The 14175-nt window shown below is 55.7% G+C and overlaps 2 protein-coding genes across 8 annotated transcripts; both read left to right on the forward strand.

Annotated features, from left to right (window-relative positions):
* Nucleotides 1-456: 456 nt before the first annotated feature.
* On the forward strand, nt 457-7889 carry LOC110467673 (aldehyde dehydrogenase family 3 member A2-like). 7 transcript variants are annotated; one of them, XM_077787551.1, is made up of 12 exons: nt 457-572; nt 1118-1284; nt 1660-1891; nt 2219-2304; nt 3182-3390; nt 3542-3659; nt 3771-3912; nt 4084-4250; nt 4384-4483; nt 4878-5113; nt 6064-6187; nt 6450-7889. In XM_077787551.1, the coding sequence occupies exons 2-11, from the start codon at nt 1123-1125 to the stop codon at nt 6142-6144; spliced, it is 1533 nt and encodes a 510-aa protein (XP_077643677.1). In that variant the 5' UTR covers nt 457-572; nt 1118-1122; the 3' UTR covers nt 6145-6187; nt 6450-7889. The 7 variants fall into 7 exon arrangements, with proteins under 7 accessions (XP_077643677.1, XP_077643679.1, XP_077643675.1 ...); XM_077787553.1 differs by having other exon boundaries at nt 488-572; nt 1121-1284; XM_077787549.1 differs by lacking the exon at nt 457-572 and adding an exon at nt 617-724.
* A 534-nt stretch (nt 7890-8423) lies between these two features.
* LOC110467730 (aldehyde dehydrogenase family 3 member A2-like) lies at nt 8424-14093 on the forward strand. The gene is made up of 11 exons (XM_077787556.1): nt 8424-8451; nt 9096-9262; nt 9458-9689; nt 10052-10137; nt 10603-10811; nt 10963-11080; nt 11192-11333; nt 11477-11643; nt 12196-12295; nt 12907-13142; nt 13282-14093. Exons 2-11 carry the CDS (start codon nt 9101-9103, stop codon nt 13297-13299), a joined length of 1470 nt encoding a protein of 489 aa, XP_077643682.1. The 5' UTR covers nt 8424-8451; nt 9096-9100; the 3' UTR covers nt 13300-14093.
* The last annotated feature ends 82 nt before the right edge of the window (nt 14094-14175 follow it).

The following is a 14175-nucleotide window of genomic DNA, read 5'->3' on the forward strand; positions in this document are numbered from 1 at the left end:
GCCAAAAGGCACTCCCAGCTTCAGAGGGCTGTGTTGATGTGGGAAAATAGGATTCAACTTTGCAGGAGAAGGTTGCCAGCCCTGTGTGCCAAGCAGGTGCAGCAGGCATGGATTTAGTGGGTACAGCTGCAGCCGACGAGCTTTAGCAGTAAAAGCCCTGAGCAAATCGCGTCAGGAGAGGCAGCGTGTAACAACCTGCATACAATTTTTAAATAATCGCCGTGCTTTTCCTAGAACAAGTTGTGGCAGGTCTATTTTTAACCGGAATGTGCCTAGCTCCTTTCTCCGCGATTTTTCTGGCTCGCTTCCCACGCCACGACTGTATCAAGGTTAATTCCACCGTCCTGCGGACTCTTCCTGCCTCCCCCAAAACATCACCGGCTTCGCTCCGCTCCGTGGCAGGGCAGGGCGCGCTCCCCGTTCGTTCCCCGCTGCCTGCCCGGATAAGGCTCCGCAGGGACTCTGCCCTCCGCCCCCAGGGCAGCCCCACGCCCCGGCAGCGTTTCACAACCGGCCCGGCAGCGCCAGCCCCGCTGCCGAGCCCGCGGAGCACCGCGGCGGCGGCAGCCAAGGTAGCGGCGGCACCGCGTCCTTCCCCGCTGCGCTTCCTCCTCCTCCTCCTCTCTCCCACCGCGACCACCGGGCACGGAGGGGGAGCGGCGGGGCGGCCTCGCCCGTTCCGCTTCCGTCATGTCAGCGGAAAGAGGAAACGGCGGCGGCCCCGGTGGGCGGCGGGCGGCGGGGCGGACGGCAGCGGCCGCGGGGAGAGCTCGGAGCCACCGTGTGGCCTGAGCGCCGGTGTGGCTCGGGGGTCCCCGCGGCTCTCGGGGGTAGGGGGGTCCCCATCCCGCCGCGTCCTCGCCGGGTGCCGCTCGGTACCGCGGTGCGCCCCGGCGGCATCCCCGCGCTGCCACCAACGCCCTGCGCTGCTGCTCAAACTTTTCTAACTCGGGAGTTACGTAAGGCTTCGGAGAGATGCGGAGGAATGAGGGATGAACGCGGCGGGTTCGCAGCCCGGAGCTGGGGCGGGGGCGCGGCTGGAGGGGGGAGCGCGGCCCGAGGTTTTGGGGACAAGCCGGGCTCCGCGGTGAGCCGGGGGTGGCCGGTGTCTCCTCAGCAGCCATGGAGAAGATGCAGCAGATCGTGGGGCGAGCCAGGGCCGCCTTCAGATCGGGCCGGAGCCGCCCGCTGGAGTTCAGGATTCAGCAGCTGAAGGCGCTGGAGAGGATGGTGCAGGAGAAGGAGAAGGAGATCCTGGCAGCCCTCAAGGCGGACCTGAACAAGGTCTGGGTCGGGGAGTTTCTCCCATCAGTTGTGCACAGACAGTGGCTGGCTCTGAAGGGGAGGTGGGAAGGCCAAGGGATGCCTTTGCTGTGCTAAATGGCTTTTGGTCTTGTGCCACTTGGCCCTGGCTCCCACTGTGGCCTGCGAAGGTCTGCTGCCACCATTTCTAGGAAGGAGTTAGTCTAAGGCAGAGCTGCAAAGGCAGTCCTGGCTGTCAGGTTTTGGGTTCTGCCTCACACACCCACGCTGGCCATCTTTGGCCAGGGATCCTTTGTCACTGCCGGTGACAGACACTTTGAAGCAGCAGGGCTTTGATGGTGGCTGAGGGGGGTGGGTGCCTTTTCCATCCCTTCCCCAAGCTCCCTGTTGTTTCAGTGTGGGCACAACGCCTACAGCCATGAAATTCTGGGCGTGCTGGGGGAGCTGGCCCTCACCATGGAGAAGCTGCCGTCCTGGGCAGCCCCTCAGCCCGTGAAGAAGAACCTGCTGACCATGAGGGACGAGGCGTACATCGGCTACGAGCCCCTGGGCGTGGTGCTGGTCATCGGGGCCTGGAACTACCCCTTTGTGCTGGTGATGCAGCCCCTGATCGGGGCCATCGCAGCAGGTGGGGCTCCAGCACGGCCCCGGCCTTGTGGGGTGGTGGCTGGGGGTGGGGAGAGGATGGAGGACTCAGTGTCCATGGCTGGGTGTGGGGAGAGGATGGAGGGCTCAGTGTCCGTGCTGGGTGTGGGGAGAGGATTGAGGGCTCAGTGTCCATGGCTGGGTGTGGGGAGAGGATGGAGAACTCAGTGTCCATGGCTGGGTGTGGGGAGAGGATGGAGGGCTCAGTGTCCATGGCTGGGTGTGGGGAGAGGATGGAGGGCTCAGTGTCCATGGCTGGGTGTGGGGAGAGGATGGAGGGCTCAGTGTCCATGCTGGGTGTGCTCTGCAGGCAATGCTGTGGTGGTGAAGCCATCAGAGGTCAGCGAGAACACGGCTCGGCTGGTGGCTGAGCTCCTCCCACAGTACCTGGACAAGGTGAGTGTGGCTCCATGCCTGACATGGCACTCTGGATCTGTCCTGATCCAAAGGGCTCCTGCAGCTTCGAGCCAAATCCATTGCCTGCTCCCTTCAAAGGAGCATAAGCAGGAGGCACAGGAAGGGTTGAGTTGCTGTTGGAGTCCAAAGGTACATTGACAATTTCTCCCTGTGTTTGTGTGAGCTTACATAATGCTGCTGCAGTGTGACAGCCTTTTTGACATCCATGGCCATATGGAGAAGTGGGTATGTACTTCTCACTGCAGGAGCTGCTCTTTTGGAGCTGTGCTGGGGATGCCCTGAGGTTACCACAGGTTGTGTGGGATGCTGGCACTGACTGGCTCTTCCTGAGAATTGGGCACTCTGTGTTCCATGCCAACATGTCCTGAGTTTTCATGTCCTGCTGAACTGCACTCCTCAGAGGAGGTGTTGTTCCTCCTTCCCTTGCTTGGCAGTTCTGTCATCCCTTGCACTGTGTCACGGAGATAAGCTGTTGCTGTCACTGCACAGGGCCCTGTGGAGTTTCCTCCACGGATTTAGAGCCTTCTCTAGGTGGGAGGCAGAGGCAGGGGAAGGAAGCAGCCCTTGGGAGAGCCTGGCAGTCATCTGTGCCCTGATTCTTCCTGTGTGGGAGCAGCTCCACAGCCAGACTGAGCCCTGGTCTCAGCCTTCATTTCTTTTAGTTCGTGGGGCACAGAATGAGAATGGAATCTTCATTTCAGGGAAAAGAGCAGAGCACATCTCTAATAACATTCTATTTTGTCCCTATCATGTAGTAGACCACAAATAAGTTTGCCCTCTGCCACATGCAGAGCTGCTGCCTTGATGCAAGTGCTTTGAATCAAGGTAACTTCTCAGGCTCTTGTTTGCCCTGCAGGATCTGTATGCTGTGGTCACTGGAGGAGTTCCTGAGACAACCGAGCTGCTGACCCAGAGATTTGACCACATCCTCTACACTGGCAACACTGCAGTGGGCAAAATTGTGATGGCAGCAGCTGCCAAGCACCTGACCCCTGTCACCCTGGAGCTGGGGGGGAAGAGCCCCTGCTACATCGACAAGGACTGTGACCTGGCTGTCGCCTGCAGGTTAGGCTCTTGCACCCTCGATGGGCCCTCAGCAGCAGGGCAGGGGGAGATCTCTGGGCCAGCATCCCCAGCTCAGGTGCAGGCAGCTGGGCTGAGGGCTGGGGGAGGGACTGAGCATGGAGAAACCACGTCCCTTTCTCCCTTCTCACAGGCGGATAACGTGGGGCAAGTACATGAACTGTGGGCAAACCTGCATCGCCCCAGACTACATCCTGTGCGACCCATCCATCCAGGGCAAGGTGGTGGAGAACATCAAGGCGACTCTGAAGGTGAGGGAGGAGTCCCTTGTGCTGGGGAGATGGTCCCAGGTGTGATTTCCTGGAGCTGTGGCTGTTGGAAGATGTGCTGAGCACTTTTGTCTCTGCTGTTCCCTTTGTCAGGAATTCTATGGGGAGGATGTGAAGTCATCTCCGGATTATGAAAGGATCATCAACCAGCGTCACTTCAGGAGGGTCAAGAGCCTGCTGGATGGGCAGAAGATTGCTCATGGGGGAGAGACAGATGAGGCCTCCTGCTTCATAGGTGCTCCTGGCAGCTGCTGTGGAGGGGAGCTGGTAGTGGGTGCTTTGTGGGGTCTGTTTGCCTGTGCCTTACTTGGGTTATGTTGAACACAGGCACTGTCCTGAATAATGTCCTGTGATGGGCCAGGTCTGTGTCCTGCTCTTGCTGTTCTCATTCTCCCATTTGCTGCAGCACCAACCATCCTCACGGATGTTTCTCCGGAGTCCAAGGTGATGGAGGAGGAGATCTTTGGACCAGTGCTGCCCATTGTGCCTGTGAGGAGTGTGGAGGAAGCCATTGAGTTCATCAACCTTCGGGAGAAGCCCCTAGCCCTGTATGTCTTCTCCAACAACAAGCAGGTGGGTCAGGGCTGTGCCAGAGGAGATGAACGTTGTTGAAATGTAGCTTCCTTCCCAGTATCCTCAGTTACATGGTCTGGTCTCTTCTTTGAGCCTTCTTAATCTTTGGGTTTGTGTATTTTTCTTTTTCTAGTTAATCAAGAGAGTCATCTCAGAAACCTCCAGTGGTGGTGTGACTGGAAATGATGTCATTATGCATTTCTTCCTCTCAACTTTGCCTTTTGGTGGTGTTGGTAAGTTAATGGAGCTCCTTAAGAGTTGGGACTTACTGCACAGTGTGTCCCAGGGAACAACAGCTCATGGTTTGTGTTTTGGTATACCTGTGCCTCCTGCAGCTCAAGAGTCTTAGTGCAGCAGGTCATGATTATAATTGTAAGTTCTGGGAGTGCATTAGGACAGGGGCCAGGAGAGAAAAACCTTTGGGTGTATTTTTGGAAAGACTGAAGCATTTAGTGCGGCCTGCTGGGAAAGGTGCATTAAAACCATTAGCTGCAATCAGCAATGAGGTGAGGGAGAAGAGGGTTGAAGTACAGATAGACATGGTAGAGACTGAGAAGTGCTGCAGGGGAAGGCTCAGCTGTCCTCAGGCTGAGCCTGAGGAGTGAGCTGCCTGGCCCTGTCCCTCAGGTCACAGCGGGATGGGCGCCTACCACGGCAGGCACAGCTTCGAGACCTTCTCCCACCGCCGCGCCTGCCTGATCAAGGACCTGAAGATGGAGAGCGCCAACAAAATGCGGTACCCACCGGGCAGCCAGAAGAAGGTGGACTGGGCCAAGTTCTTCCTCCTGAAGCGGTTTAACAAGGCCCGAATTGGGCTCTTTGTCCTGGCCCTGCTGGGGCTTGTGGCAGCGGTGATGATTAAGGTGAGTTTTGGGTCTTTGCTGTCTGTGGCAGTGCACGTGCAATTTATCTGATCTCTTCTTTGCAACTGCAGCCCTTTTATAAAGCCTGGCCTTTTTTTCTGTCTTGAGATTTATGATATTTGTCCCACCTTAAATTCTGACCTTCTCACTCTTGCAAGCTGTCTGTAGAATAGGAATATCCCCGAAGAGATCTCGCAGGCTGCTGTACTCCCTGTTGCTCTTCCCTGGTAGGTGACACCCGTGGGATGCTCCCTCCAGAGGCAGAGGTTGGTAGTTTTGGACTGCTTAGGCGTGGTTTCCACTCCAGGGCTTCCTTCAGTAGCGTTTGAGCTGCCTCACAGCCCAGAGAGCTGCAATCTGTGTCGTAGCACCCTGGGGAGGGAAGCTGTGTCCCAAAGCCGGGGTCTGTGACGAGCTCTTGTTCCTCCTCCTCGCCCGTTGCAGCCCCTGTCTGACCTCAGCTCAATTATTCCCATTTCCTCCCTTGTTTCCAGCCGGGTAGTGCGGAAGGGTGGGATGTCCTCTCCTCTCTGCAGGAGGGAGAGGCTTGCAGGAGGCTCAGGATGCCTCCTGAGGTGGAGGAGCAAGATCTGAATCTCTTAAGCGTGATCGCTGTTGGTTGTCCGTGTCTGACATACCAGACACTATGTGTGCCTTCACCGACTGCTCTGTGGGCTTTAGTGAGCTTAAGGGAGCAGCTCCTGAGGGCACAGGAGGAGGCAGGGTGGATCAGAACTCTGCCCTTCAGTTTGCGTAGTTGCTGCTGCAAGGAGACACTCAGGAGCCCAACATCCCAGGGGAAGAAATAACCTGCCCACATAATCCAGGAGGAGATGTAAGAGCCAAGAACTGGCTCAGACCTCGAGGCAGCAGCCAGGGAGGCAGGCCCTGTGTAGGGCAATGAGAGGGGGGGAAACTCACAGCATCTTGAAATCATTTGGGTTTCTCAGAGCCACCAGTCTGTGCTGAAGAGAAAAGCCCTCTTGGTTGTGCTGGCTGTGCAGAGGCTGGGCTGGCCCAGTGGGTGGTAAGGAGGAGCAGGTTTCAGAGCACTGCTGTGGCTGTCACAGTGAGGTAGGAGCCTTTTTCTTCTCCTCTGTCTAGACCTCGTTTGAGACTGGGAAAAGCTTTATAGATGAGTGAATGTGGGGCTGAGCCAGAGCACGATGTTTTCCCTGGCATCTGAGATAACCAGTGCATGCTGAGGGGCAAGAGAGCTGCACCTTGGGGAACCCCCTGGCTGAAGGGGCTTTGCTTCAGGCTGTTCTAGAAAGGGAATTGGTTTTATCTCAGCAGATCCTTCACAGGACGTTGGTGTTGTGTTTTGCTTTCACAGGTGATTAACTGATGAAGAGAGAAGGCACCATGTGCACATCATACTCTGGGTGCTGGCTTTGTGTCTGTTTCCTTAAGCTGGGAAGTCATTCTTTTCTTTTGTTCTGGGTGATTTCAGTGAGCTGTCGAGCACACAGAGTAGCCTCAGAGAGGCACTAACCACGAGAAGGCTCAGATTCCTGTTTACTTAAAAGCCATGCTGGAACAGAGGGACCAGTGGGGACAAGCTCTCCGAAGGAGGACTGCAGAGCAAGAAATTCCAGTCCCTACCTCCACCCCATGCCATGCAGAGCTTCCAGGGACACACAGTGTCCTGCACCAAACCACTCACCTTCCCTCAGTGACCAAATTGCAGCAATCCTTGGGTTGACAGTGATTTCCCTGCATTTTTGGGGATGGTCTGAACACCCACCCTCTTGGTGACAAGCCTGAGACAAGCTGTGCTGCCCGATGTGTTTGGCCAAGAGTGGTGGCTGTGAATAAACCCAGTGAGGTTCCCCTTGCCATTTAATTGAGGTGAAACATTCTCCCATCTCTGCAATCCAGAATCTTCCACAGCTGGTCAGGAGCTGCTTGCTGGGTTCTGTGTTTCATCCATGTGCCTTGAACAGTTATTTAGCAGTTACAAAATTCCAAAGGTGATGCCTGTGCTGCCTGTATTGTGCTGATGAGTGTCTTGTGCTGGAGCAAAAGAAATTTCAGGCCTGTTCAGAGAAGTGGGAATGACAAATACCTTGTGGATTAGCCCAGCCCCACACAGCCACTTGCTTTTTCCTTGTGAGATGGGGAAGAGAATGGGAAGAAAGTGAGAAAACTTGTATGTTGAGATAAAAATAGTTTAATAGGTGAAGTGAAAACTGGGCTTGCAGGCAGATCAAAGCAAATTAAGGAATTTGTTCATCAATTCCCCTCATCAGGCAGGTGTTCAGCCACCCCCAGGAGAGCAGGGCATCATCAAACCCGGTGGTGACTTTGGAAGACAAAACACCATAACTCCAATGTCACAAACCCAAAACAGCACCATCCTTCTGCAAAGAAACTTAGTGACTAACAGGAAAATTAACTTCATCCCAGCCAAAGCCAGTACAGAGCTGTTCCTGGTCAGATTCCTCCAAGGGAAAATAATTACTGGAAGAGTGTGTGTGCTCCTTCGTGTTCGAGCTTCTCAGGATTCTGTAATCTTGCACTGGGGAATAATGTGGGGCTTGTTCTAGCTTGGGGGAAGGATGCTGAAGGAATTGAAGGTGAAAGAGCCTTAGAACTATTAATATTAAAGCAAATTGAAAAATTATTACTAAATGCAATTAATATAGAGTAGAAAATTACATTTACTGTGCAATAAGTGGGATTTCTTCATGTCTGCTGAAAATCCATGTGCTAAGCCTTTTGGACGATACATTTTGCAAGGCACTAAATAAACACTGAGAATTTAAATAATAAACCGAGTGTGGTAAGTCCTTGCAGTCTGCTGAGGAATCCTGCTCTGCTGATCCTACCTCTGGCCATGGCTTGGCTGAATGGCACACATGTGTTCTAAGGTGTCCCTGGCATCCTGAGAAAGATCTCCCAGAGCTTTGTTGGGCACTGGAAACACTCCTGGAGCCAGGCAGGGAGTGAGGTGAGCCAGTAGAGGAGCTGGCCTGTTTCCCCCTCTCAAATCCACGCTGGATTACCTTTCACCTGCCTGGTTGGGGTTTTTTAGATCCCGAGCCTGAGCGTTGTGTCCCAACAGCAGCTGTGGCACGTGGGCCAGGCATGGGCAAAAGCACGTGGGTCTCTGCCATCCCACACTGGGGCTGAGTCACTGCCCTGGCTGGCAGCAGCCACGAGGGCTCCACAGCCCAGGACAGGGCTGGGTAAAGGGCATCGTACCCAGCAAGAGCCCTGGGCCAGGGCCAGCTCGCCCGTGGGAGGAGGGATCACCCCCGGCCATGGCAGGGGAAGGGCTTGTGCCTGCTTGCACTCCTCACAGGAGGCTGGTGGAGAGAGAAGCTTCTCTGAAGGTAACTTGCTTTTTTCCTTTGTTTTTTAATGAGTCACTCGCTTTCTTGAGCTGTGTCACGCAGCTGTAGCAGTGGGTTGGGGAGGGCAGGATTTAATCGTTGTGAGGGGATCTTGGTGTCTTGGTTGGTGGGGCACAGATGCAGGACCAGATCTCTGGTCCTGACTGAAGAGTGAAATGCTGCTCCTGGGAAGCAGGGTGAAGTGTCTGCAGTGTTTTGTCATGTTTCTCTGAAGACATGTGAGGGCCTCATGGTTTTGGGGAACGTGGGTGCAGGCCAGCTCCGGGCACGCAGCTCTGCTTCCAGCTGGCTGCCCACCCAGGCCACAGTCATCTCTGTGTTTTGGCTCCTTGGGAACACCCTTGTGGGCAGAGGGTGGAGTGGCTGGTGGGTTCGAGGCTTGGAGAAAGCACCCTGGAAAAGAGGATCAATCAGCAAACTCCAGATTGCTCTGAGAGGTGCCCTGTGCGGGTGGAACGGGGCTTGGATGCTGTGAGCCCTGAGCACCCAGCTCAAGAGTGGGAACTCCTCTCTCAGGAGGACATCTCCCAGCCCTGCTGAGGGTGGGACACTCGTGGTGTTCCCAGGGCTGAGCAGCCCTCCACGGCCCTGAGGTGAGCCGGGGGTGGCCGGTGTCTCCTCAGCAGCCATGGAGAAGATGCAGCAGATCGTGGGGCGAGCCAGGGCCGCCTTCAGATCGGGCCGGAGCCGCCCGCTGGAGTTCAGGATTCAGCAGCTGAAGGCGCTGGAGAGGATGGTGCAGGAGAAGGAGAAGGAGATCCTGGCAGCCCTCAAGGCGGACCTGAACAAGGTCTGTGTTCTCAGGGGTCTGTCCCTTTTGCTGTGCAGGGACAGTGGGTACAGCAGGAAGGCCTCTGCAGTGACAAAGGGTTTCTGTCGTGTCCCCCACCGTGGAACTGGATGACTCTGACTCCTCAGGGTGCCACGGTGGCTGAGGGAGGTGGGTGCCTTTTCCATCCCTTCCCCAAGCTCCCTGTTGTTACAGAGTGCGCCCAACGCCTACAGCCATGAAATTCTGGGCGTGCTGGGGGAGCTGGCCCTCACCATGGAGAAGCTGCCGTCCTGGGCAGCCCCTCAGCCCGTGAAGAAGAACCTGCTGACCATGAGGGACGAGGCGTACATCGGCTACGAGCCCCTGGGCGTGGTGCTGATCATCGGGGCCTGGAACTACCCCTTTGTGCTGGTGATGCAGCCCCTGATCGGGGCCATCGCAGCAGGTGGGGCTCCAGCATGGCCCCGGCCTTGTGGGGTGGTGGCTGGGGGTGGGGAGAGGATAGAGGGCTCAGTGTCCATGGCTGGGTGTGGGGAGAGGATGGAGGGCTCAGTGTCCATGGCTGGGTGTGGGGAGAGGATGGAGAACTCAGTGTCCATGCTGGGTATGGGGAGAGGATGGAGGGCTCGGTGTCCATGCTGGGTATGGGGAGAGGATGGAGGGCTCAGTGTCCATGCTGGGTATGGGGAGAGGATGGAGGGCTCGGTGTCCATGCTGGGTATGGGGAGAGGATGGAGGGCTCAGTGTCCATGCTGGGTATGGGGAGAGGATGGAGGGCTCAGTGTCCATGCTGGGTGTGCTCTGCAGGCAATGCTGTGGTGGTGAAGCCATCAGAGGTCAGCGAGAACACGGCTCGGCTGGTGGCTGAGCTCCTCCCACAGTACCTGGACAAGGTGAGTGTGGCCTCGTGTTGGTCCCCTGGTTTCTTGTGGCAGCAGCTCTCTGGCCACAGAAAACAGGCACAGACTTTCCCAGGTGTTTTCCTAAGGAAGGCTTTGAGAAGATCTGAAAAAAGAATGAGAAAGAATTCTTATCTCCACTTGTTGCACCTGCTGTTGTCCACATGTGGAAGGCATTATAGAGATTTGTTTACCAAAGGGTGATTCCTTAATTGGACAATGAATGGTGTTTGGATGGATTGACCAATTAGGTCAAAGCTGCATTGGGCTGGCTGGAAGGTTACTGAGTTTCTTAATAAGTATAGTATAATATAGTATAGGATGATAAAATAATTCGTCAGCCTTCTGCAATCATGGATTCAATGGTAATTATTACACAGCTGGGGGCCTGTGGCGACATTTTCTCTGTGCCACAGTGATGTGCTGGGTTGGGGTAACCCTGACACCCCTGCCCTGCAGGATCTGTATGCTGTGGTCACTGGAGGAGTTCCTGAGACAACTGAGCTGCTGACCCAGAGATTTGACCACATCCTCTACACTGGCAACACTGCAGTGGGCAAAATTGTGATGGCAGCAGCTGCCAAGCACCTGACCCCTGTCACCCTGGAGCTGGGGGGGAAGAGCCCCTGCTACATCGACAAGGACTGTGACCTGGCTGTCGCCTGCAGGTCAGGCTCTTGCACCCTCGATGGGCCCTCAGCAGCAGGGCAGGGGGAGATCTCTGGGCCAGCATCCCCAGCTCAGGTGCTGGCAGCTGGGCAGAGGGCTGGGGGAGGGACTGAGCATGGAGAAACCACATCCCTTTCTCCCTTCTCACAGGCGGATAACGTGGGGCAAGTACATGAACTGTGGGCAAACCTGCATCGCCCCAGACTACATCCTGTGCGACCCATCCATCCAGGGCAAGGTGGTGGAGAACATCAAGGCGACTCTGAAGGTGAGGGAGGAGTCCCTTGTGCTGGGGAGATGGTCCCAGGTGTGATTTCCTGGAGCTGTGGCTGTTGGAAGATGTGCTGAGCACTTTTGTCTCTGCTGTTCCCTTTGTCAGGAATTCTATGGGGAGGATGTGAAGTCGTCTCCAGATTATGGAAAGATCATCAACCAGCGTCACTTCAAGAGGATTCTGGGCTTGCTGGAAGGGCAGGAAATTGCTCATGGGGGAGAGACTGATGAGGCCTCCTGCTTCATAGGTGCTCCTGGCAGCTGCTGTGGAGGGGAGGTGGTAGTGGGTGCTTTGTGGGGTCTGTTTGCCTGTGCCTTACTTGACCAATGTCCTGTGATGGGCCAGGTCTGTGTCCTGCTCTTGCTGTTCTCATTCTCCCATTTGCTGCAGCACCAACCATCCTCACGGATGTTTCCCCGGAGTCCAAGGTGATGGAGGAGGAGATCTTTGGACCAGTGATGCCCATTGTGCCTGTGAGGAGTGTGGAGGAAGCCATTGAGTTCATCAACCTTCGGGAGAAGCCCCTAGCCCTGTATGTCTTCTCTAACAACAAGCAGGTGGGTCAGGGCTGTGCTCCCTCCTGGAAGTGTCTCTGCACTGCTGGATCCTGAACATGGCTGATCCCAGTCTCAGCTTTCTGCAGGGTCTGTGTCAGTTCATTTTCCACATAAATTGCAGCATTTGGGGGCCATGATGGCTCCCAGAGCTGCTGGAGGCTCCCAGTCTCATCTGAAGGGCTCTGGGATTGTCCATCTCCTCCCACACAGGTGGGTGCTGCTTCCTGCCCTGTCTCCTGCCTCCCTTCCTGGCTCTGTTTGTGCCAGCTCAGGAATTCAGGTCAGGGCTTTGCCCTAGAACAACAGCCCCAGGCAGTTTGGGTGGGAGGCTGAGGAGCACCTTGGGCTGACATGAAGCCTTTGCATTTTGTGACTGTTCCAGCTGGGCAGATCCCGTGCTCAAGTGGTGTAAACTGGCCTCTCTCCTGGAACAAGGCACAGCCTGTGCCCCCCGCAAAGGGGGATGGAAGCATCACCGTGAGCCCTCCCTGCTCTGGTACATGGTGATGTGTCCCATCTGATTTGTTCTGTGCCCTCTCCCATGGTGGGTAGCTGATCAGACGGGTGATAGCAGAGACCTCCAGCGGTGGCATGACAGCCAACGATGTCATCATGCACTCCGTGCTCCCAGATCTGCCCTTCGGAGGTGTGGGTGAGTCCCTGCTCCAGCCCCTGCACCCGCATTCAATCAGCAGCAGCCTCTGACCCCACCCAGGAGCTGTCTGCCCATTTGGCAGTTCAGGAATTTCAGCTGCATTTCCCGTTAATGTGTTAATGTTTTTTGGGGTGGGTTGCTTTGTAAAAAGGCTCATTAGTGTTTTGGTTGTTAGGCCTCCCAGTGAGAGAAGAAAACCCCCTGGCACACAAGTGAGCTCTGGTTCTCCTGTGCTGGGGTGTGGGATGAATTTGTCCATGGGTTGGTTGAGTTTCCACAGCTGCTGTCAGGCTCCTGTGGGCACAGGGCTGAGGTCTTGGGTGTTGCTTAATGCCCTTCTCATGTCCCACTCCTTGAAACCCCTGTGAGAATTCTGTGGGAAAAGCAAGGCTAGCTCTGGGAGGAGATAATTGGTGTCATTAACATTTTAAGGGTGAGTTTACATGAGCAGCAGTCCAAGGCAGCGAGCAGGCCCTCACTGATTAAAAAAGCTGCTCTTTGCTCCTCTGCCCTGAGAAGCAGCATGAGCAAGCTTTCCGTGCCAGACTGAGCTTGAGAAAAGCAGGTGTCCCTGTGCCTGGTGTGAGCTCCCTGGCCGTGTCCCTCAGGCCACAGCGGGATGGGCGCCTACCACGGCAGGCACAGCTTCGAGACCTTCTCCCACCGCCGCGCCTGCCTGATCAAGGACCTGAGCTGGGAGGCTGTGAACAAGCTGAGGTACCCACCTGGCAGCATGGAGATGGTGCATTTGGCCAGGCTCTTCCTGCTGAGGCAGTGTAACAGGAGCAGAGTGGGACACTTCATCTCGGCCCTGCTGGCGGCTGTGAAAGTCGTGATGGCAAAGGTGAGCTTTGGGTCTGCTGTCCCTGTGGGTGTGTGCTCCCAGCTCTGTCCCCTGAGCCCCTCCTAACCCTTCAGCACCCCGTTGCTTTGAGCTCTGCTCCCTCTCTGGAGGACTCATCCCTGTTTCTGTGCCTTTCCAGGTGTTGTACCCCCAGTGAGAGAGGTGATGGCCAGCCAGCCCTTGGACCCGCTGCTCGCTCCCTGCAGTCCCACTGCTGAACTTTCCTTTGCTGCGATTTCATTTCTTCCAAGGCAGCCAATGCACTGGTGAGGTAGAAGACAAAAAAAAAAAAAAAATACACCTAAAGCAGAGACCCCCCAAGTTAAAGGCTCCAGCTATCCAGACCTAGTCCGTGGATCATGCCTGAGCAGTGAGTGGCAGATGGAAGGAAACAGCACCCACCCTCCTCTGTAAACAGTAGCTCCTCTAAAACCTCCTGGGAACGTGGGAGTGTTTTTCACTGAGCCTGTTACCTCTGTAACACCTCACCTGATCCCCAGAGGAAGCCGCTCATCACAGCCATGAGCCTGGGAAATGAGGGTCTCGCTGCAGGGGACAGTTCAGGCTGGTTGTCCCTGGAGCAGAGGGAAAGGAGCCTCGAAGAACCTGCAGCATCTCATCCTTGACTGATGGGTGATGCTCTTTGCAGGGAAACCACCTTTATTTATCCAAGGTGTGCAAAAGCCACCTGAGCTGTCCCAAGGACTTGAGAAGTGCCAGGGACTGTTGTGCTGCTGTATTTGGGGCTACTGGGGCAAAGACAGGGGCACTGCTGCAGCTGGAGTCCCAGGTCTCAGGCATCCTTGGCCAGAGTGGCAGAGCAGCCACAGCCACCTCCTCTGTATCTGAATTTCAGAGGTTTATTCATTTATGGATAGTCTTTTACCTCCAAACTTGTAACTGAGAGCTGCCCTTGACCCTTGCTGAATAAAACCTTTATTTTGCTGCGAAGGCCACCTGAGGCAGGGTAAGACCCATGTGTGGATGTTCCCTGTTCTGACCCCAGCCCACCCCAAGGAGCCAGTCCCACTCT

The sequence above is a fragment of the Lonchura striata genome, chromosome 20 (assembly GCF_046129695.1).
Source record: "Lonchura striata isolate bLonStr1 chromosome 20, bLonStr1.mat, whole genome shotgun sequence".
NCBI lineage: Eukaryota > Metazoa > Chordata > Aves > Passeriformes > Estrildidae > Lonchura > Lonchura striata.

Coding starts and splice junctions, on each gene's coding strand:
- LOC110467673 (XM_077787549.1), top strand. CDS start 691: ATGTCAGCGGAAAGAGGAAACGGCGGCGGCCCCG. Junction 3,913..4,083: donor TGAGGCCTCCTGCTTCATAG/GTGCTCCTGGCA, acceptor CATTTGCTGCAG/CACCAACCATCCTCACGGAT. Junction 4,251..4,383: donor TCTTCTCCAACAACAAGCAG/GTGGGTCAGGGC, acceptor TTCTTTTTCTAG/TTAATCAAGAGAGTCATCTC.
- LOC110467730 (XM_077787556.1), top strand. CDS start 9,101: ATGGAGAAGATGCAGCAGATCGTGGGGCGAGCCAGGGCCGCCTTCAGA. Junction 9,690..10,051: donor GATCGGGGCCATCGCAGCAG/GTGGGGCTCCAG, acceptor TGTGCTCTGCAG/GCAATGCTGTGGTGGTGAAG. Junction 10,138..10,602: donor TCCCACAGTACCTGGACAAG/GTGAGTGTGGCC, acceptor CCTGCCCTGCAG/GATCTGTATGCTGTGGTCAC.